Source organism: Crocodylus siamensis, chromosome 3, assembly GCF_052110815.1.
Source record: "Crocodylus siamensis isolate JL-2025a chromosome 3, ASM5211081v1, whole genome shotgun sequence".
NCBI lineage: Eukaryota > Metazoa > Chordata > Crocodylia > Crocodylidae > Crocodylus > Crocodylus siamensis.
The window spans coordinates 189,345,610-189,368,714 of record NC_143397.1 but is presented as its reverse complement, the minus strand read 5'-3'; the positions used below and the strand labels follow the sequence as shown (position 1 = coordinate 189,368,714).

At 41.6% G+C, this 23,105-nt stretch overlaps 1 protein-coding gene across 1 annotated transcript in view; it reads right to left on the bottom strand.

Moving 5' to 3' along the window:
• Positions 1–23,105, bottom strand: part of LOC149869243 (lipoxygenase homology domain-containing protein 1-like) — a 270,001-nt gene that overhangs the window by 93,237 nt on the left and 153,659 nt on the right. The window contains exons 32-36 of the mRNA XM_090037326.1: positions 21,906–22,125; positions 19,581–19,735; positions 16,149–16,362; positions 14,419–14,609; positions 9,855–10,065 (exon numbers count right to left, since the gene is read on the bottom strand). Of these exons, the coding sequence (XP_089893452.1) occupies positions 9,855–10,065; positions 14,419–14,609; positions 16,149–16,362; positions 19,581–19,735; positions 21,906–22,125 (991 nt within the window). The remainder of the gene's footprint in view (positions 1–9,854; positions 10,066–14,418; positions 14,610–16,148; positions 16,363–19,580; positions 19,736–21,905; positions 22,126–23,105) is intronic.

Sequence of the window (23,105 nt, the reverse complement as noted above, 5' to 3'; positions counted from 1 at the left end):
TTACCTGCAGGCCCCTAAATACCTGTATAGCCCTCTTCTGGACCCTCTCAAGGTTATCCACATCTTTCTTGAAGTGCAGCACCTAAGCCTGGATGCAGTACTCAAGCTGTGGCCTTACCAATGCCACACACAGGGGAAGCATTACCTCCTTAGAATTGTTTGTGATGTACCTGCTAATGCATGATAGATTGCAGTTATCTTTACCTATCACTTTATCACATAGTAGACTCAAAGATAAACATGAGTCATCAATGACTTTGAGATCCCTTTCAGCCACTGTGCTACTTAGAGGGTCATCTCACAATCTGTATGTGTGTTGGTGATTCTATCCCCTGAGGTGCAGCACTTTGCACTTATCTTTGTTAAACCACATCCTGCTCTGTTCTGACCACTTTTCCATCCTGTCCAAATCTGCCTGAATCTGTTCAATGCCCACCCGTGTGTTTACTTTGCCCCATAATTTGGTGTTGTCCACAAAGTTGGACAGAGAGCTCTCCACACCCTTATCCAAGTCATGCAACCTGCAAGCAGGTAAGATGTGACCCATGGGCCCCAGAACCTGCCCCTGCCAAGGCCATACAGCAGAAAAAGGGATCTTCATGCCACCTGTGCAGCCAGAGCAGGAGGGGATAGGGGTCCATATACTGCCAGTAGGGTGGCATTTGCCACTAGTACAGCCATGCAATGGTGGGGGGAGAGAGGGAATCCTGCAGCATGCTGGCCACACATCAATGATACCTGCAGCCTGTCGCCATACTAAAGCTGGACAGCTGTGACTTAGACTGTATATAGCAAAGTCTACGGGGCTGAGATTATTTCCCTTTGTGTTTTGTTTATTACACCCACTGACACCATATGGTACATAATACAGCTACATAAAAATGTATCACTGAGATTAACAAAACAGGTAGAATGGTGTTATGACAAAAAGTATTTTTGATTATATATAAACTGAAAAAAATATTTTTTAAGGATTTGGGAGCTTGTTTTTCATGAAGGTGAATGTTTTTATTATCTTCCCAACGGTTACTAAAGCCTCTCATACTTAGGCAGATTTTTCTCAGATGTCAGCAAACCACATAAGCTTTAAAATTCAAAAAGGCTGATATTTAATTTGTGCAAAGGATTACAGTTTAGCTATTAGAAGCCATTTAACAAGCAAATACAGTACTGGCTATCAGTGATTGATTACTTTGGTAATTTATGTCCATACTACAAAGTATTTCTCCAACAGCAGAATCATAGAGCCAGAAGTAAACTGATTTAGAATCTCTGACATATATTTTCAAATGTGATCACAAATTTCTATTGCATTCATCAAGAAACATGGAGGTCAGAAGCAGGAGACCAGCAAAAGGTTAACTGTAACTGACTAGGTTCTTTGCATGAATCTGATATCTTTTATTAGACCAACTTAAATCATAGAATCATAGAATCAATGAGTTGGAAGGGACCTAGACAGATCATCTAGTCTGACCCCCTGGCATGGGCAGGAAGGAGCACTGGGGGCGGGAGGGGTCATAAGACCCCAGCCAGGTGCCTATCCAGTCTCCTCTTGAAGATTTCCAGGGAAGGTGAGAGCACCACCTCTCTGGGAAGCCTATTCCAGGCTCTGGCCACCCTTACAGTGAAGTAGTTCTTCCTAATATCTAACCTAAACCTATCCTCCCTCAGCTTGTGGCCACTGTTCCTGGTGACTCCAAGGGGGGCCCTGGTGAACAGACTTTCCCCGAGTCCCTGCTGCTGGCCCCTGATAATGTTGTAGGCAGCCACAAGAGTCTCCTCTTGTGGAGACTGAAGAGATTCAGGTCCCTCAGTCTCTTCTTATAGGGCTGGCCACAGAGGCCCCCAACCATACAAGTAGCCTCCTCTAGACCCTCTCCAGGTTCTCCACATCCTTCTTGAAGTGCAAAATAGTTGAAAAGCAATTATTAAGCAAGCTTTCAGGTTGAAAAACCCTTCATCAGGCTAAGGAAGTTTCAGCAGTTGGTGTGTGCTCTTCCTGGATGGAATGAAAAGTAAAGAAGCCAGAAGCTGGTCTGGTATGCAGCCAAGACAAGTAGTCAGTGAAAATATAGATTGAGGAGTCAATGGGTGAGAGACGGGGGGGGGAGAGAGAGAAGGGGGATAAAAAGTGTAGAGATACCTAGGGAGTCTTATATTTGGTAACAATACAGCTGACCATTTTGAGCTAACCAAAAGGCCTACACAGAGTGCGTATGTCGCAGAGCACTTAGGTGCCCTGCGCCTGAGAACAAGAGAGGCCCCTAGTGGTGAGAAGGGGGAGGCGCAGCTGCCAGTCACCAGGGCAGCACAGGTGCCAGTTGCTGGGGCAACCGGCGAAACCCCCTGACAGGAAGGGACAGGGGTTAGCCCTTCTTAAACCCAGGCAGGAGGCTAGGGTGGAAGTTCCTCCTCTGGAAGCCAAGGAATGAGGAGCTCAGCCAGTGCAGACAGAAGGCCAAAGTTTGGCTGCATGAGTATCCGCGGGTTGCTGCCATGAGCTGGAGTATTTTGCCTGGTAGGGATTCTGACCAGACAGTTTTAGCTTTATGTTATAGCCCGGGGGCTTTGTGTTTTGTGTTTACGGTTTAACCGGAGGACCGGGTGAGGCTATTAGGGGTCAGAGGAGGCCTCATAGGGACTCCCCAGTAGCACAGGGGTTCCTGGTGCTGGAGAAGGCACAGTGTTTTGCGGGGTACGTTGGCCTAGCCCTCAGAGAGTGAGAGAGAGGGGGCAGAGGAGCCCCGAGAGTGCAGAGGGGCGTCGAGGAGCCCCAAGAGTGCAGACGAGAGTGCAGAGGGATGGCGAGGAGCCCCGAGAGGGCAGAGGAGCCCCGAGAGTGCAGAGAGGCCCCGAGAGTGCAGAGGGGTGGTGAGGAGCCCCGAAGGCAAAAGGAGGGCTGAGGCATAACAGGGCCAGAGTCAAATTATACCACCACGATCCGCGAGGCTTGGGCTGCAGTGTACGGGAGGAAAAGGAACTGCAGATAGCGCCCCCTGTCATCGGGGCACGTATAAATGGGCAGCCTCCTGCTAATTACAGCAATCTATTAATTAAATAAGATCAAGGCATGGCAGGCGAGTAAGCAGGCGGTTGGCCCATTACAGGAGGGTGGAGCCATACCTGGAGCGGCTCCAATAGCGGCACTCCTGTCACAGAGTACAACTCATATACTTTTCAAAACTTATAACTTAAAAACAGTCAAACCTATTTCTCCTCTTTCCTCAACCCCCAAGAAAAAAACTAAGATGATTCCTTTCTTATAAAGAAAGGAAAATTATTTACTAACTTAACACTAAATAATGTCCTGGTTACAAATTTATTTTTTGTATAACTTTACTGAAGCCAACTATGTGAGGTTTTTATTTGACCTCAGCTGTTTCATACTGTGTGTGTGTTACTTGGATATGGTCACTAGGAGGCACCATGCTAAGAAGGAAGAAGAATTTCTAAAACTGGAAGCAGGGGTAAGAATTGACTTTTGGGAAAAGCCAATCCAATTTTGCTTTGCCTTCTTGGCCTATGCTCTGCACAGCATATGTTACCTGTTTTATACTGTTGGCCCTTCCCTCAGATCAAGAAGAAAAAAAGAATAGGCAAGCTGAATTGAAAGCTGAGACCATAGAGAGTAGACAGACCTGAAGCCAACATGCCCTGCTGTGATTGGTGAGGTGACAGTAGATGTGAACAGAAAATGTACATCTCCTTGTTCTTTTGGGGAGATAGGTTAGGAAAAAATAGAGCTAAAGAAGGATGTTTATAATTTTTCCACTGCCAAATCCAAATAAAAACTAAAGGTTAGAATGGATGTGATGATACTGATATGGTCAACATTATAACTAGGCAATCACAATCACTTGTCAAAGTGGTTATATATTTTCAGGTTTTTTGACTTTGCTATCAGAAGAGATTTGTATACATCTCTTAATATTCCTGGGGAGAGCAGTGATTTAGTTTATTCAAAAGCATTTACTCTATTTGAGCTTGTGCTACCAAGGGATTTATTAAAGACATCTCCATGTCTTGCTGTCTCTTTCAGGGCACTAATGAGTGCAATCAAATGTAACTGCAGAGCATCTTTGTCATCAGTAAGCAAGGAAAGCTGGCAATTAAAAAATGTTAGGCAGAACTAGTATTGTAGACAAGAAGCAGAAAACATGGACCAGAAATGACAGTTTCTAGCTCATAAAAATCACATGAAGCCATATATACAAATAATACAAATGGCATCACCCCTGGTTCTAGGGGCACATGAGGTTATAGGAACTGTTCACATGCTTAAAGTTAGAAATAAGAAATGATTGCAGGACTGAGGACTTTAGATCTGCTTTGGATCTGGGTTCATGAAGTCTTTGAAAGGTGTAACTTTATGTGAATTTCCTAACAAGGACACATTCATATCAGGGACTGCCTTTTAGGAAACTATTTAAAAATCAGTCTTCTGTGTGTAATAAATAAATAAATAAATAAATAAAAATAAAAACGCAAAGAAAATATATATTTTTAATTTATTTGCAGCAAACAGAGAAGAATGGTTCTATTTTACATTTTCAGACATCTCTGTGGTTCTTAACTAGTATATTAGTAAATTTGGTTTTGGTATCTTCCATATTCAAGAGTTTGATTTTGTTCTAAACTTTGTTTTAAACTGGGCCTATACACATGATCAAATGTTTAGATTTCTGAAATTATAATAACATTCAACACACTTTTAAATTTTGTTCAGACATGGAGAAAACCACCCAAATTTGGTACCAAAAATTCTCATATTTGATAAATTCCAGAGTTACTCCAGTCTTCTCGCTATCATGGATATGTACCCCTGCTACTTACAGTGTAAAAAGAACTGATCAACTGTTTTTCAGGATTGCTTGATTCTGGTTGGCTTTAAAACTGAAAACTAAAGCTGGTGGTAGAATCCATGCTTTATTCTTGGAGCACCCAGTTGTGAGCTCTACTTTCAATGTATGCTGATGATACATATGTGCATTTGTTAAATTCTGGTGTTATTTTGACCCTGGCTTATCCTCAAAACAACAATAATTTTTTTGGTGAACAGAAAAGGGATTCACAGAAATACTGACCATCATTTTTTTTCTGTTAGCCAATAAGATTTTGACTGTCACTAGTACTTTCAATACACAACCTACCTACCTATATCAATCTTTTTTATTCTACCAAACTGAATAGATGGGAAGTGTTTCCTTAAATGACTATATATGAAGTTTTCAGTAAGCAACAAAGTAAAAATCATCAGGCCATAACTGCAATATCACATATCATCCATATTTACTCAAATATAAGACAAGAATTTCTTTGCTAGTCAGCCTGGGAAAAAGCTCCTCATCTTACGTTCCGTTACAAAGAAACCTAATTAAATACACTGTCTATCATTAAACTGGTGCTGAAAGCAGCACATGCTCAGTAATGGAAACCAACTATGAAGCTAATTAAATGTAGCCAACACTGAGCATAACTATAAAACATATGGACTATATTAGACAAAAATACTGAATATAATATATGATGGAGTCAGACCAGGTTGTCCTGTGCCTCATCTGCATATACATTTTTGGAGGATCCCAAGTTTCATTGCAAAAACATCCAGTTTCAATCATGAGTGAGAAGCAAATTACTACATGGATCCTTTGTGGGGGTTATCTGGAGTACACACACATACTGAGAATTGCTGAGCTATGGTATATCATGAGCTTTTTATCTTTTAACTAATATCATAGAAAGAATCATATGAAATTAGGGTTGCACATGACTTCAGAAGGTCCAACCCCCTGTTCAAAGTAGGACCATCCTCAACTCGATCATCCCAGCCAAGGCTTTGTTCACCCAGTTCTTAAAAACTGCCAAAGATGGAGATTCCACAACTTCTGTAAGCAGCCTGTTCCAGTGTTTTACAACCCTCCCAGTGAGAAAGTTTTTATACCTAATATCTAACCTAAACATCCCTTGCTGCAACTTGAGACCAGAGCTCCTTCTTCTCTCATCTTCCACCACTGAGAACAGTCTAGCTGAATTCATCCTCTTTGTAACCTTCCTTCAAGTAGGTGAAAGCTGCTATTAAATCCCCTCTCAGTCTTCTTTTCTGCAGACTAACTAAGCCCAGTTCCCTCAGCCTCTTCTCATACACCATATGCCCCAGGCCCCTCATTATTTTTACTGCCTTCTGCTGGACTGTCTCCAACTTGTCCACATCGTTTCTGTAGTATGGGGCCCAAAACTGGACACAGAACACCAACTGTGACCTCATATTATAGTTTGTGCTTTATACAAGTAAATACAAAAATGTGGCTTAAAAGTGTTTTTATGGAGTACCTCTGCTAAAACTTGCAGCAATTTCAAAAAATCATACATCAGTTCTGGATGAACTAAGTACTCACAGTAATTTGCTTATGTGTTTACTTCGAAGTCTGTGCTTTCTTATTTGCCCCTCACTTCCTTAGTTCAGGGAGAGTAGGGTCTGACAGTAAGGACAGGGGCAAGGGGCTTCAGGGAGAAGCAGTTGAGGAGGGGCAAGGGCAAGGGGGGGGCATGTGACCCTCCAGATTTATTTTCTTTGCTGTAGCAATGGAAGGAGGACAAATTCAAAGCAAACCTGGAATAATTGTATTTTATGCCTGGAAAATTATAATAAATGTATACATTTTCCATATATAGAATCTAGGGGTGCACTGATAGAGATTTTTGGGGCTGATACTGATAGCCAATTTTTAAGGAGGCATATCAGCTGATACCGATCCAACTTCCAATACCCAGCCTGGCAATGTGGAGACTTGCCTCCAGCTGGTAAGTCTGGTGTGGTGGAAGAGGAGTGGGGAGGAAAGGGGCTGGGGGTTCAGATCAAGGTTCCCATGGTGAGGGAGGAATGGGGCTGGGACTGGGGTGGGGTGGGCATGGGACAGAGCTGAAGCTCATCCAGGGGGCACAGTGAGGGTGGAGGTGACCCCCACTGCTGCGCACCACTCATCCAGGAGCCACTGGTCTGGCACTCACCTGCTTGCCCAGCGGCTCCCGCTGCTCATCCAAGAAGGCATGGATGGGGGAGGTGACCCTGGATCTGTGTGGGATGGGCTGGAGCTGTACCAAGCTCTTCTTGGTGGGGTGGGGCTGCACTGGGAAGGGGGTGGGGGCTGCAGCTACAAATTCACTGTAGCCCCTTCCCAGCACAGGCCCGCTCCACTGGGAAGAGCTTGGCACAGCCCCGGACCCAGCCCACCCCACGCAGGTCCATACACCGCCCCCCATGCCCTCCTAGACCAGCGATGGGAGCAGCGGTGGGAGCTGCCAGATGAGCAGGTGAGTGTCAGACAAGCTGCTGGACTAGCAGCTCCTAGATGAGCAAAATAGCAGCTCCCACCAGTGGTGGTAGCTGTCCCCTGCCACTGGGCAGCGTTTGCCCCAGCCCCATACCATCTTTTACTGCTGGGGCCTTGATCTGAACCCCCACCCCACCCCTTCTCTCCCCTCTCCCCTTCCACCACACCAGACTTAACGACTGCAAGCAGCTCTCCATGCTGCCAGGCTCTGCTCTTCACTGGCTGTGCTGTGGTAGCGCACACGCATGGGCCACTTATTGGCCAAATTAAAGGCCTGATATGGCCAATTTCTGATATAGTAAATTTCTTTATATCAGTGCCGATCTGATATCAGATCAATGTATTTGCGCACTTCTAATAGAATCTAATAATTGGGGAACCATCTTATAGTCATAGTTATCTCATATTTAAGTAAATATGGTAAATAATTTACTTGTGGTTTTACTGTTTGTGGAAAAACTGTATTTGTACAAGTTGGTAGTTTTTTTGCTGGAATAATAGTTGCTGTACTATACACTTCTCATCACCATCAATAAAACACTACAGCAAATAACCATTTATATTAACCAGAACAGATTTTTTAAAACCATTTACTGGCTTCTATTGAGTTGTTGGCTGCCTATACACATACTGGTTCACGTTCTAACTACAATGTGTCAGAGCAGAAGTCTGCTCCATGTTCTAATTAGAAAGCATCAGCATGGCCTCATTATCATGTATATAAGCCCCTGCAGGTTTAAAAATGGCCACTAAGGCTTTTTATCTAAACCTTGTTGAATGAGGCTTAGATAAAGTATCCTGTGGCCATTTTTAAATCTGCAAGGGCTTAATGTACATGGCAGTTTACATGTGGTAGTGAGGTGTTTTAATTAGAATAGCTTTCCAGGACTTGCTCTGTGAAAGGTCTTCCCTGGGCTGGTTAGAAGTTGGCCTGCTCACCTGTTTCTGGGCTAACCACCTGCCTCTTCACCTGCCATGCCTTGGTGATGCATAATTATGGTGTTAATTATGTGGGAGGCTGACCACTTCCTGCCCCAATGCGACTCTGAACCTCCCCTACACTGCAGCCCATGCCTCACAGATGGCATCTAGGTTCTTAACATCTCTGGCCCACACTGGGCCCCATAACCCTTCACTCTGGACCCAGTCTGGATCCCTCCTAATTAGGTGGCCTACTTCACCTTCTGGCCTACCTAGCTCCCTGCACTCTTCCCCATCTTGGGTGTGGCCCCCAGGTACCTTTGGCCACACAGGCCCTGGCCTCACCTCCAAGGCCAGTTGGAACCCTAGGCCCTCAGTTCTGAGTGTCCCTCATGGTGGGCCCCTGACCCTTTGGACCCTTCTGGTCCTGGCTCCAGCACTGACCACTCAAAGGTGTCTCAAGTCAGGCATCTGAGCAAGTAGCCCACACTCTTTTACATGGTTCTGCCTTCTTGGGCCCTACTACAGGGTTACCCACCCAGTTGTAGGGGCTGGGGCTATTAAGGTGCCCTGATCCACCTTTCATTGGGGTGGTAACTGGCCTCGCATTTCCTGGGCGCTGTCCCACCACGAACAGCCCCACCAGGCCATCCATCTCCAGCGGGGTGCAGTTTTAGCTCATGCCTAGGACCAGGAGCCTGCTCCATCCCCATAGCCCCAACCCATAAACCTCCAAGCTGTTTCTGAACCTCAGGTTTGCTGGCTGATGTCTCTCTCACAGCTGCCAGCAGCAAACTGCTGCTTCACCCTATATATATCCTGGGTCTCAAAATGGCCACTGTACTCAAGCAGCTGGCCTGCTCCAGCCACTGTACTCAAGCAGCTGGCCTGCTCCAGCCACTGTACTCAAGCAGCTGGCCTGCTCCAGCCCTTGAAGTGGCAGGCACCAACAGTGTTCTGCCACACACTCTAATTAAAACACACTGCCTGACCCCAAAGCATGTGTATAGGCAGTCTTTGTGATTTTACCATTCATAATCAACTGAATAAGTTATTTGATCATATATAATGTTTCTTTTTTAATAGAAAGATTATTGTAATACTGGATAGTACATAATACCTCTAACAGCTATTTTGTGTCTGCACGGGTTCTGAGTTTATGCAGTTGTTTCCTCCATGACCTGTTATATTCTTCAGATCAATAAACCTACAATATTAATAATGCAACTCACTGTTGTCGACTGACAAAATATGAAAGAAACTAAAATCTTCAATGAATGAGGTATGTTTGATTCAGGATCAATGGTTGTAAAGTTTGCTAGAGGATTGACTTAACTGAGCTGATTTCCATTCTAGAGGAAAAAATATTACCATCAAAGGTTACCTTCCCGCCTCCCTGCAGTCTCAAAAGATTGGAGCAGATGCCCAGGCAAGCATCCTGCTTTTGCTACCCCTAAACATCTACAGCTACATCTTTGAGATTACATTCTTAAGACATTCTTGGAAACCTGCATATAACATATACTGCAGTCAACATAAGATGAACTCATATATTCAATGTGCCTGCATCTCAGTGAAAAAAAAAATGGCTTAGATTACCAGGCAAAGGATCTTGATCTGCATAGAGAGCTGGCAGTTCTACGCAAGTGTCTTCATTAGGCTTGAACCAGTAGTCAAAAGCTAACCACATCTCCTGGTCAGTGCCTGTGTGCTTCATATGCAGTAAGTCTAAGTGCCACGGTTGATTTAACTTGGTTTGTGGAACAGCTACTCGAACCTTGTAGACTGAGCCAATGCCTGCTAGTTCATCCTATGTGAGGAAAAGAGAAGTCAAATACATCATTATTTTAGCAGTCCCAGGTCTAATTTGTTGCCAGATGCACATAAGAAATAAAGATCATGGCAGTTTTATAATTGTTACCTTTTCTCTTGTACACAATACAAAATTGATTTGCTAACTGAATGAGCTAAAAGGCTCTCTAGAGGATTGATTAACAGAGAATTGGTGACTTTTTCATGAGGGTCACTGGGGAAAATTGTATACAGAACAAAATTAGACCCAGCAATACCCAGTGATGCTGTGCACTACTTGCAAACATGTTATTGATCAGAAACACACCAAACGGTTCATCTCAAACCTGATAACAGAAAAATCATTTAGATTTTCATTGTATGGAAGTCCAAATTAGTAAACCCTTAACTGCGTAAAAAAAGTTTCCTTCATTGTACAACCCAAACAAATGTTGCTGGTAATTGCAAATGTTAGGTAAAATAACTCATTTTTAAGGAGAATGCAGAGAGAAGGCAATGTATTAATACACTCAGACTTTTGTCACAGTTTGAAACAGATTGTCCTTTGGTGAGTTCCCCTTGCATTCATGTTGGAGCAGATCACTTCTGTTTCTATTGGTGATTGCATAGCTCCCCAGTTACACATAACATTATGCAGCTAAGTAATATAGGGAAGAGGTCATAATTTTTTAACTGTATTTAAGGAATTATTTTTCCTTCAGGGCTAGACAGGGAACATTTCATTTCTTTTTTAAATATCTGCTTTTCATCTATTTCCTTTACATTCTCTCTCTGCCTCCCTTCTTGCACAATCAGCCCAGCTAGGTGTGTTTCCCAAACATGTTTCCTGACTACTTTGTGCTATCTACTACTGCTTTGTATCTGTATTTATGTAGCAGAAGGCCCTGGGGAAGACAGCCAAACTTGCCCCTCCTTTTTTCCATCTTCTTTATATAGGTGTCACAGCTCTTCTGTTGCTGGTAGCAGCACTTGGGAGAAAGGGGACAGCCAAGAAGAGTATCATATGTTAATTGACCATTACTCACTGCAAATAGCCACTTACCACAATTTAAGAGCCACTGATTTACTTACTATGCTACCCAAATTAGTTCCCTCCTCGACATAAAGGGCAGCTCCTCCAATGTGGGGCTAGGTGCAACCTTTGTATTTAGAATATATTGTTGACCTTTGGCCAAGGAACTGATCGCATTTTGGGGTCAAGCTGGATTGTTTTTGCTAGTGAATAATAGTTGAATATTTCTTCACTGCAATCATGTTTGTTCACAAAGGATGTACACAAACCATGTTACTTCAGCACGGCAGGAACAACCACAGGAGGTAACTTTTTGTTCATAAATTCAAGTCTGCTTTCTAACCAACCTGTGCCCTGAAATAGTTCTGCTTTTCCTGGATTCCTGCCAGACTCATTGTCACTAGTTCTTCTCAAGTTTTCTAGTCTTGAATGCATTTTACATGTGCAGCTCCACTAATCAATGTTCTAATCCAGTGATTTTCAGCCAGTGTCACAGGGTGCCAGTGTTAGCACTGTTAAGTATGCAAACACCTACACGTGATTCATAAGATAAAACCAAAGATTTCAAACAGGAAGCCACAGTATCAAAAACCATTCTGACCTGTTGTGGTCTTCCTGAGTTCTCTGCAAGATAAGAACTTGGTGGGCGGGGGGTGCAGTTTAATCTTTCTATAGTCAAAAAATGAATGAAAGCTAAGAACTGCTATTTTCTGAGGGTGTCTTGAGTCTAAAAAGGCTGGGGATCACTGCTCTAATATATGAATTTGTAATGTTTCATGAAAACCCCTCTTATTATTCCATGAGAACTACAGTCTCGGCCCATAGCTTCTAATGTTTCAGCTAACTTGAAGCAAAATGGCATTTGATTATTCCTTCATGTATTCTGAACAAAAAAAGGCAAACGCACTCATCACTTCAACAAGCTAAATATTTCTGAATATCAAAGGCACCTGTTGGTAGACCACCAGCTTAGCAGCATTTATTCCCTGGTTGATAAGCCATCAGAAAGGTACTTCAACTTGTCATACTGTAGAGATGCAATTTGATCTAAGTGATATGTTCAAGGGTTCTAGGAGTAATAGTCACTTAAATCTGCCTTCTGCAGTAAATATTCCTTCAAACATGGTTATGGAGGTAGGCAGCTTGGGTGCAAAAAACAAAAACAAAACACACAAAAAAACCACAGAAAAGAAAAATCCTACCACTCAGGTATATTAAAAGGCTACAGTCAAAAAAAGAAAAATCTGGCTCTTTTTAAATTAAATCTTTGTTACTCTCTGTATTGTGACAGTAATGGGTGATCCTCTCTTTCCTTCACAGCTATTAGGAGGAACTACAAGTCTAAATCTGCTTGTTCAGTGCTAATTTTAATTATTTTTCCTTTTCCTGCTACAACTGTAGTATGTGCAGAACAGAGAGCAGTGTCAAAAAGTGTTACAGGCCTAGGGATTGCACCTGTTGACTTAGAAATGGTATTTAAAGACTTGTTTTGGGAGAATTGGCTTATAGGTGTATATATATATTTATAATGATTCAGGATGGGCAGCTGGGGTCAACTGATTTCTAAAGAGCTTGGGTCTTGCACATAGGGTTCCATATAGCCTCCAAGGCAGACAGGCTGTCTAACACAACAAGGACAAATAGTAGAGGAAAATCTTGGAACTGGGAGCATATACCATACTGTTCCATAACAGAAGATAAGTGGCACCAGCTAACAAGGCCTCGGGGCTGAGCCCTGGTTTTGGGGGAACAGACCAAATTAGGAGAAGGCCCAGCAGGCTACATAGATGTGTGACCACACAAGGATAACCAACCAGAGATAGCCACAGATCAAGAGTCATCAAGAAGGAATGGGAATACAAAAGCAGAGATTTGAGAGTAACAAAGGGTCCCTCCCTTTGTCTCATCTTTCCCTCCCTCTCCATTCCCATCCCTGTCTCCCAGGAACAGTTCCCAAGACTACCCTGGACAGAGGGCATATCAGCAGCCCATCCTATGCACCCCACTGAAGAGGGGGTGTGGGCCTCGGCATCCTACCTCCAGACTGCCGATATGTTGAGATCTGACCCTTAAGAGACAGCCTCAGAGTGAAGACTGTCTTGGCCAGATGTACTTTGACTCTGATGACAGCCCTAGAATTTGGTAGATATATACAACTGCTTGATTGTATGTATTGTTTATTTTCTGTTAATTTCTGTATCAATACATTTGCTTATTATTGAATGTTAAGGTTGTGGTCAGTCTGAGGGTGGGTCCTCAGATTCCCCCACCCCCAGAACAAGGCCTCTGGGTCCTAAATCCAGATCCAACAGCACCAACACTAGGAAGGAGTTATAATTCCAAAAAGGGAAGGGTGCATGTGGGATCAGCAGTAGGATCGCTACTGGATATATATGGGTCTCAAATGTTTATTGGCATTTAACTTGCTGTGGAGAAGGAAAGGTGACAGAGAGAGTATAAAAGTGAAGCGGCTGGATAATAGAAGGAAAATGGAGGGCAGTGAGGAGAAGAAAAAGAAAAGATGAAGGACTACAGGAGGGGGCATTAAGCAAGAGGCTGGACTAGCTGTGAACAAAGGATGAAAGAAGGAGGGAATTAGACTGCTGGAAGGAAGGAAGAATTAGGCATGTCTACACTTACCAGGCAGCAATGGTCCCAACTACATTACTTTTGGCAAACTGCTTTCTGAACCAGAAGCAGGGTAGCCGTGCTCACATGGCACTTCAGGTAGGTTAGTTAGCACTTCTGAGTAACAATGACAATTAGCTCGTTCCCTGTGCTAATTAGCACCATGTTGCATTACACAGACATGGCTACACCGCTTCTGGTTCAGAAGACAGTAGCACAAGGCAACACAAAACATTTAAGACATTGTTGACTGGAAGGAAGTTTGCAGACACAGCTTAATAAATGATGAAGTACAGGATGAACAAAGTAACAAAACATCTCTTCATCAAATCTTTTGATCTCCAGAAATTTGTTGCTATCCCTGACTTTATTTACTATGGATTATGAGTTATGAAGAATCATGTTCTCTGAAGTCCCCCAACATGATCTGTTTTCCAGGATTTATTATACAAACACAGGAATCTGTGTCTATAGCCTGGCATGTACAATCACATAGATCAGCAGATCAAACACACTACCCTTGAAACTCAAAGGATTTGTTTACCATCAATATGCATGTAAAACCTTCCAGACACAAATGAAAAAATGTTCCAAATCTCTCAGAAAAATTTGGATATCAAAATGCAAATTAGTTAAAATAAAATATTTCTACAGGAATTAAGATTACACAATTCTTAGAGGTTTTCTGTTAAAAGAAGAAGTTTGAACTACTTTGATCTGGGTTTCTTTTCCTGTAATCTGAAGTGCCAACTCTCTGTGATTCAGGTCTCCATAAAAGATGAAAGAAAGACGTATTGGATCCATTTCAATGTTCAAATCAGATCCAACGATGTCCATTATCCACAGACCTGAGGACTGCATGTTGGGTTGAGGCAGTTTAGAACTAGAAATCAATCTTTTACCTTTAAACACAATCAAAGAGAATGAAAACAGCATGAGAGAAAGACATAGTATACTAGGACCATAGGTTTCACAGTATACAAACAAAGCTATATTTGCAGGTTATTTTGTATCTATGGCAACAGTTAACTAAGAACAGCCTTTATTGCATTTTTGTTTCCAAGAATGTAATTGCCTTAATGATCTTTTGCATTTTAAACTTTAGACTCATTGATATTTTCTTGATAAAAGTTGTTTTTACCTTCTTTTTCAGAAGAAATTTTTAAAGAATATACAGCTTCCTTCATAACTCTAATTAACTGTTCTTTCAGAAATGATGAATGTCACTAAAAACCCATTTTACATTTCAAAAAGGCAACATTTCCAATGATAGTGATACCTGGTACAAAATACATACCATAAATGCAATCCCTTTATTAGTGTACCATATCAAAGAATAAACAGTATAATATTGACAGGTGAACTTGTGATAATATAGTGAAGCATGCTCGAGACACATATCACACAGTCCTTCATAAAGGAATGTTAAAATACCCTTGAGTAAATTTAGGACAGACTGCTTTATTTGTCCCTTTACTTTTGCAATCTGCTTAAACAGTCCTGTGCAAATACTTCATATGATGAATAAAACAACTCAGGGAAATGTATATATTTTTGTCACAGACACATTTCTAAGAGTCAGCTTTTAACTTCCAGATCTTACTTGTAAGGTCCATTTACATGAGTGCAGTTATTTGTTAAGAATAATTTTTATGGGATAGAAGGTGTGCTCACAATTTTTTTCCTTTTATTGTTAAATGGGTTGGATTAATATTATACTTTTTGGAAGTGAAAGGTGAAGGACTGCCCATAGATGATGCAGTTGACACTTCCCATCAAATCAAACAAATGCACCCTGGTTTTAACTTGGAATATTTCTGCAACAATAGGCAGCAACTGAACAGAGACTAAGTTCCTCTGAACTGTAGAACAAGTTTGTGGTGAGAACTGATGCTTGCACATAAAGACGTTCCTCTGGATTTGTAACCAGCTTTTAATGGAATAGAAAGCTAAAATCATAGGCGGCCTATAGATATGCTGGTTCATATAGTAATTAGAACACATCAGAGCAAACTCAATTAATCAAGTCTGTTCCATATTCTAATTGGAATGCTCCAGCATTGCTTTACTGTCATGTGCATTAAGTGGCTGTCCCCCCCACCACACACACACACTTTAAAATGGCCATGGGGTTCTTTAACTAAATGAGCTTTAGTTAAAGTGACCCATGGCCATTTTAAAATGTGGTAGACTTAATACACATGATGGTGAGCTGTATTAATTAAAGCGGCTGTCAGGGAATTTCTCTAATTAAAATGGCCCCTCCCCACTCCTGAGCATGTGTCTAGGTACCCATAGACACTTATGAGGTGTATTTCTCACATCCTAATCCCCTCATTCAGTCATTAATGGCACTGTGCCAAAGTTAGAGATCTTTAGCCAAATTCAAATATAAATAAAGCAAGGTGAAGCAACTTCAGTTCTGTTGCAAAAGAACCTACCAATTGCTCTAATCTCACAAACATTGTTGCATATTCCTAGGTGAGTATCAAGCCAATTCCAACACGGAAATATCCATTCTTCTTCAGAGTCCTGTGATTCCTGGATTGTTATCATCTTGAGGTACATACCAGCCCCGTAACCTTCTCCATCATGCCCTAGAACTACCTTTTGCAAATCACTCAGAGAAACCGCCTCGACTAAAAATGAATCCACCTACAAGGAGCAAAAAACAGTAAAGCAACAAGAATAGAGTGTTTCTTGTTTAAAGAACAGGTACAAAATGCAAAATGCACTAAATACAGAAGAACTTTAACCAAAAGCCTGGCCCTGGATCTGGCTAAACTTCAGGGGAAACTGCAGGGGACCTGCACTGAGAACATGAACTGAACTTTGCATAGTTTATACCTGTAGAGGTTTAAAACAAAATCTTCTTTCTGATTGTAAGAAAGTTCTAATCCTGGTTGGATTTCTAGGCACTGCAGCTCAGGCCTATTCTTAAGAATGACTGCAAGCTTATTTGATCTTTGGCCCATTTGGAACGTTAGTCATTCCAAATTATGTTAAAAAACACACTCTCCTCAGCCTTCTGCATACTAAAGGTAGATGTTAGTTATGATGAAGTCACAGAAAACTCCTGATTTCCAGGATTTACTATACAAACATTCATTAACAGGATCCCAAATGAAGGTCTGGACAAAGTATGTTTATTAATAACCCAGCTTGCTAAATTCCTGACTTCTCTCTGAGTAAACAGAGAAACTTGTCTTTTGTCATGTATAAAAGGTTTTGTCTTGCTTTGTCTTCTATAAAATGAGAAGCAGATAGGGAAAATTAAGATTTTAAAAAGAGCAGGTAGATGAGGGGAGTATAGACTAAGGCTAGGGACAGATATTCAAAATCCTGAGCTAAACTGATCAATCTTTGTAGACTGATATAACCTGGCTAGGCTGAATCACTTTGTAACTGCATAGTCATCCCAAAAATTCAGGCACATGCCTGCAGTGGCTCAGGGTGGAAGCCCGGGGCACTCCCTTCCCTTGCACAAAGTTGAGCTGACGAGGGCACAGCCAGGATTAGGGCAGGGTTCTACCCCCCCCCCCCCCCCGCCACTCTTGAATGATAAATGCTCTGTTATCAGCATTTATCACCCCATCAGAAAACAAACAGCCTCTCTCATTAAACTCTTCTTAAACAAAGAAGGAATGAGGGGACTTTACCAGCTTTGATTAGCGCCAAAAAGCCCTGCGCTGACACTGCAGTCTGCCACAGCACAGACTGTGGCCAGTATGTGGTCTGCTAGCTAAGGCTGAGGTGTTTGTGTAAGGCAGAGGGGATGGGGGATCCCTGCTTAGCAGAGACTGGTAATGGGAAGGGGAAAAGCAGGGGGATAGCAGGAGGAAACCAGGCAGAAGTTGCTGCACCTGCAAGTCTCTGGCAGAGCTGCAGCCAGGGAGCAGAGGGGAGGAGCTATCCCTGCTGCAGAGCAGATTGTACCACCCAGCCCAGAGAGCATGCTGGGATGCTGGGGGACTCTGATTTAGCTTAAACCTGCAAGGAGTTTGAGACAGACATTGCATAAACCAGTTTGAGCCAAATCAGTTAAGCCTGATACTACATTCAACCAGGTTTATCTCAAACTGGTTTCAGCCATTTTCAAACCAGTTTATGTGCACTGAACATCTGTTCTGTTACAGGTTTCAACCAGTTTTTGATCACTTAAACCAGTTTACATGTAGCCTAAGAGACACATGAAGAGATAAAAAGGAGAATAGGCAGCAGAAAGGGGAAGTGGAAGAGAATAGAGAATAATGCAGAGATGATGGAGATAAGTAAAGGAGGATAGTAAAGAATGCAGAAAAGGATTAAGAAAATGTGGATAGTAAGGAGACGGGTACATGATGATTCAATGCCAGACTACAGTCCTGCTCATTTTTTAGGTCTCTTTCCGGTTTATACACTGCCTAAGCCCAGAGTGGTCAACTTGCAGCATGGGCAGCCTTAGTATGTTGCAAGCCCATCAGCAGGTTGGCCAGGAAGCACATGGTAGGAAGCGGAAAGCAGAGTAGCAGATTGGAAAGGGACCATGAGAAGGGGTGGGGGGAAGAGCAGAAAGTTAAAGAGCAGATCAGACAGCAGAAGAGGATCAGTGCAGCACTCAGAGGGTATGGAGCAAATTTGTGATATGCCCTCCAAAAAGGATGGGGCCACTGGCCTAAACAAAGTCAAATGGCCCTCAGTATGGTAAGTAATGGCCTATGAGTTTGGATTAGCACTATAAAAAGTTTGCAGCCTCTCAAACACTGAATTAAGCTATAAGTGAGTGGAGTTTCTACAAGTGAGTGGAGCCTCAGGTAATAATTAACAGCCTACTTTTGTTATGCATTTGAAGATCTTCATAAATATAATTACTTAATAAATAAAGGCACATTAAAAGGGCATGTTAACAAATAATTATGTGAAGCACTCCTATGGGGTTACCACAGTGCCTCATACCTTCAATGCTATTTAAACTCTATTTTAAAAATGCAAAGCAATTTATCTTTGGTGATGTTAAAAATGCTTTAGGAAAATAAAAATATATATCTACTGTTTAAACATTTAATACTGGACAGTCAGATTGCAAGTAGAATTTAGCAGCTCTTTCTCAATTTACAAGTTATTTAGAAAAATCTGTGCTTGAATCTAAACATGGCATAGTGCTGTTTGGTCTTTGCAAATAATCAATAATAAAAGGGTGATAGATGTAGAAATTAAAAGAAAGCATTTTCTAAAATAATGAAGTGCTAGTTTTATTCTTTTCAATGTAATTGTTAAATGAAACCACTTTGCAGAAATCAAACTGTTTGCTTGTTTAAGAATGATGGAAGTAAAATAGGCAATCGCTGTTCATAACCGAACTTTCAGGAAGACTCTCATGCACAGAAGCTGAAAAAGCAGTCTTTATTATTCACTCTCCATGTTTAACTTTTTTCAAAGGCATTTTCTGCTTTAAGTAAAATATCTTTTATTACTGACAATTATTAATATCAGAAATAAAGAAACAGGTGTATAGAAACAACTATTTAGATTAAAGCAATGCATTTCAGCCATTGAGTTTCCTGCATAAGTAATTTTCCTGTCACTAATTTTAGGTCTGTGTCACATACTGGAACCCATATTTGAGCTATAACAAGTTGAGAGGTGTGATCACAAGCACTCTGACACTGATAAGCTCCTTTACATACACAGATGAAACCCCGATTATCATCTGTGGAACACCTCGGCATGTAGGTGGAAAAGAATAATTTTGTTTAACAGCTGTGAAAATCTGTAAAGTAAATTTGTTTTCAGAATGAATCAAGAGCTGGTGACTATTTTCAGTCAAAATGCATTAGAAGATAATCAGAAAAAAAATACTATGCAAGAAAACTTAACATTATTGCACTTTTTACCTTTCTCCTTTGAAATTTTTCTCCTTTTACCAAAGATGTTTGAAGTTTCCTCACACCTGTGTCTCCTCTTTTACCATAAACAGTGATATAAACATTTGCAAAAGTTTCTGCTCCCCAGTGGTCACCAATGTGTACAGAGACAACATACTTATGGACTATAAAAAAAGAGAAAAGAACAGTGCTTAAACAAAACAGATTGAAATAAAAATATAAGATTGAAAGAAAACACACCACCATTTAAAAATATATTGTAAAATGATTAAAGAAACAGCCACCCCAACCCTTTGTCCTGCCACTGAAATCATAGGGAGTCTTTCCATTAGCTCCAGTCATAGCTAGATTGGGCCCATGTGGCTGCATCCACACCAGCCAGGGCATGTGTTTGCAGCAGCACAAATAGTAGCTGCACAAATTAGTGGCACTACTTTGTGTTGCAGTGCAGGCCCCTGCTCACCCAGTATGCAGTGGGACACATTGTCACACTGCTTCATGTGCAGTAAGGGGGAGGCAGGGGCTGGCTGGGGCCCAAGGTGCTTCAGCATGGGGCTAGCTGGCAGGAAGCCCCCATGCTGAGACCCCCTGTGCCCCAGCCACCCAGGGAGTGGCACATGGAGATGGGGGACCAGGCAGCCCTGTGTGTGCTGTGGAGCCCCCATGCTGAGGCACCCTGTACCCCAGCCAGCTGCTCCCCCACTGGCTGAGGTGCAGGGTACCTCAAGACAGGGAAGGAGGCACCCCTGGGCTGACTGCTGCTCTGTCTCCGCATGTCTCAGTGCATGGAGCTCCTGTCTCATTGCACACTGAGCCACAGCCAGCTGCAGAACAGCTGAGCCACAGCCTCAGTGTAGGGGCTCTGCAGCATGTGAAGTGGAGAAGCAGACATCCCAGGGCTGCCTGCTCCCTTTTTTCCATGTTTGTCCTGGCACACAACACTTTGCTATGTTCTGCAACACTTTTTTCTCCAGATTTTTTTCTTTGTCTTTTCTTTTTCTTCTCTTTTTTTCCTTTTTTTTTTTTTGGAGGGGGGGAGGTTGCTACTGGGAAATCCTAGTAGCAAATTTTGCTCCAGTGCTGCAAATTAGCAGTGCAAGGCAACCTGTGCAGTTTGTGGTGCTGCAAAGAGATTTGTGGTGGCACAAACCACGCGTGCCTGCATGTCTGGATCCAGCCTGTGGTTCCATAGCTGGGAACATTCTACTCGGTTCTTTTTTGTTGTGTGAGAGCCTGGAGGTTTAAAACTCAAGAGAGTTCAGGTCTCTCTTGTCAAAAGCAACATGTCTTAATATTCAGCAACAGCCAAAGAAGAAGAACTTATCATGAAATTATGTACATTAGAGCAGAAGGGATAGATGCAGCATAGTATCTACATGTATGCTAATATATCTACTCAGTGGATTCATTGTCAGCATCAAAATCTCCTGCCTTTATAATCCTTTTATACAATTCAATTCTCTGATGAAATAAACTGATTCTTATGAAAGCTTTAGTTGTTCAGTACAGTGCAGATCTACCCTGCCTTCTGCTTAATCTACTCTTGTCAGGTTGGACATTCTTCTGAGATTATTAATACAGTAAAAGCCATCTCTACACATATGGATGCCCTAATATAACAGAATAAACCTGTAAAAATATTTCCAAATATTGTTTTTAACATATGTTCCTATTTAGTTACTATTTACCCATATAATATGTTGATTAATCAGGGTAGTGCCCCTTTAGGATCAATAGCAATTTAAAATATTTAGCAGCAAATTGCATTAGAACATCCAGTTTTCAGAAACTATCCCAGACCACTAAGCACTTGCATGTTTTACTGTCACTTTTCATGAGCAAGTATGGGGTTTTATATGCATTCATTGTCTAGGTGCATTTTTGAAAGCCCTTTGATAACACAGCCATTAGCACATTACAAAAATGCCCTTGGAAATAAAGGACAACTTTATTGCATGGTAAGGATTATTTCTGATATCCACTTCAGTAACTCAAGCTATATATGATAAAATAAAGAATTCAATACTAAATCTACCAAAAAATGACTTCCATAGTCTTGAATTATGTGCCTTATCATTTATTAAGTGTAATTATGTTTCTCAATTTTGCACACTTGGACTTATGCACAAGATTTAACAAATGTTAAATCCAATTTGTCATTAAACTCAGAGAAGTTTTAAAGTGTCCAGCATTTTTTCCGGGCACATATGAACAGAATTGCTGGGGAGCTGCTGTAGATAACTAATACAGAAAAAGTCATAAATTATGATATTGCTGCATTGATTCTTTTTCAAAGGATGGTTCACATTGTTCATATCTTCTTGCTATTTTTACCTGGTAAAGGTTTCTGGTCCTCATTCACTGCAGGGAATTCTTTCACCAGCTTCTTGTCTCCTCTGTTAAGAGACAGCCAACAGCTACAGTCAAAGTTCACTTCTTGTTTCGTATGTAGCTCGTCCATGTGAAAAGACTTTAAATGCCAGCCCTCAAAGCCTGGCAAATCATCACAGGTGACCCGAATCTTGTACACATCTCCCACATCTCCAGTTTCTACCTACAATAAATACCATGAAGAAGAGTGGACTATCAAAACTGTTTCATTAATGGAGACTTTTCCAACCAGCACAGGGTGCATTAAATAAATTTTAACACAAAGGAAGGATGATTTTGTGGTTAAAGTACAGGAAATAAAGGAAGCTATTCCTGGCCTTGCCATAGATTCCAGTCTGACCTTAGATGTGTAAAAAAGAATTGACACTTTTTCCACTCGTGTGCAGTGAGGCTAAATTAATTAAAATTCAGACCGTAAAACCTACATATGGGAGGTATGTAAGGACACGAAGGAAAGGAGTATGTAAAGTATTACTACAATCAATGGGTTTGGGCCTTTAATGTTAGACATGGCAACATTTACCATAACATGCATCCTTGTAACTTTCTACTTTTCCTTATGGCCTGAGGACAAGAGTAGGAAGTTCTTATAGCCTCTTTGGTATCTTAGAGCAGGAGGGAACTCACTGTCTTCCTCTCTTTTCTGCACCTCTTCTAGGGGGAAGGAAGCGGGACCAGAAATGTGATAACTAATGGAATGGACAGAAAAGAAATATTCATAAGAATCATCAGGCAAAGCAGCCTATATAACCAGCAATGATGACACCCAAAGAAGGGAAGATTTATCAGTCAACAGCAAGAAATAGTGGGGGTTTCAAGTTAGATAAAAAGCAGAGCTAAGGGTTGGACCCTTTACTAATTAATTTTAATCTAAGAGATAGTGGAATATTTTGCATATTTAAAGAAAACTGTCAGTTAAAGACATGACACCTACCACAATCCATCCTATTGGTTTATGAGAGCTTGACTGGTTTATGGAAGGATTTCTTTGTGGAGATTACTTTCAGTACCAAGGTACTGAACTGGATGATGGAAAAGGTCTTTCCCAGTTCCACAATCTTAAAATGAGTCTAGAATCAGAAGAGAGTAATGGGCCAGTTCCACCTCCATCCTAAGCCTCAGAAGGTAGGAGAAAGTTCAACC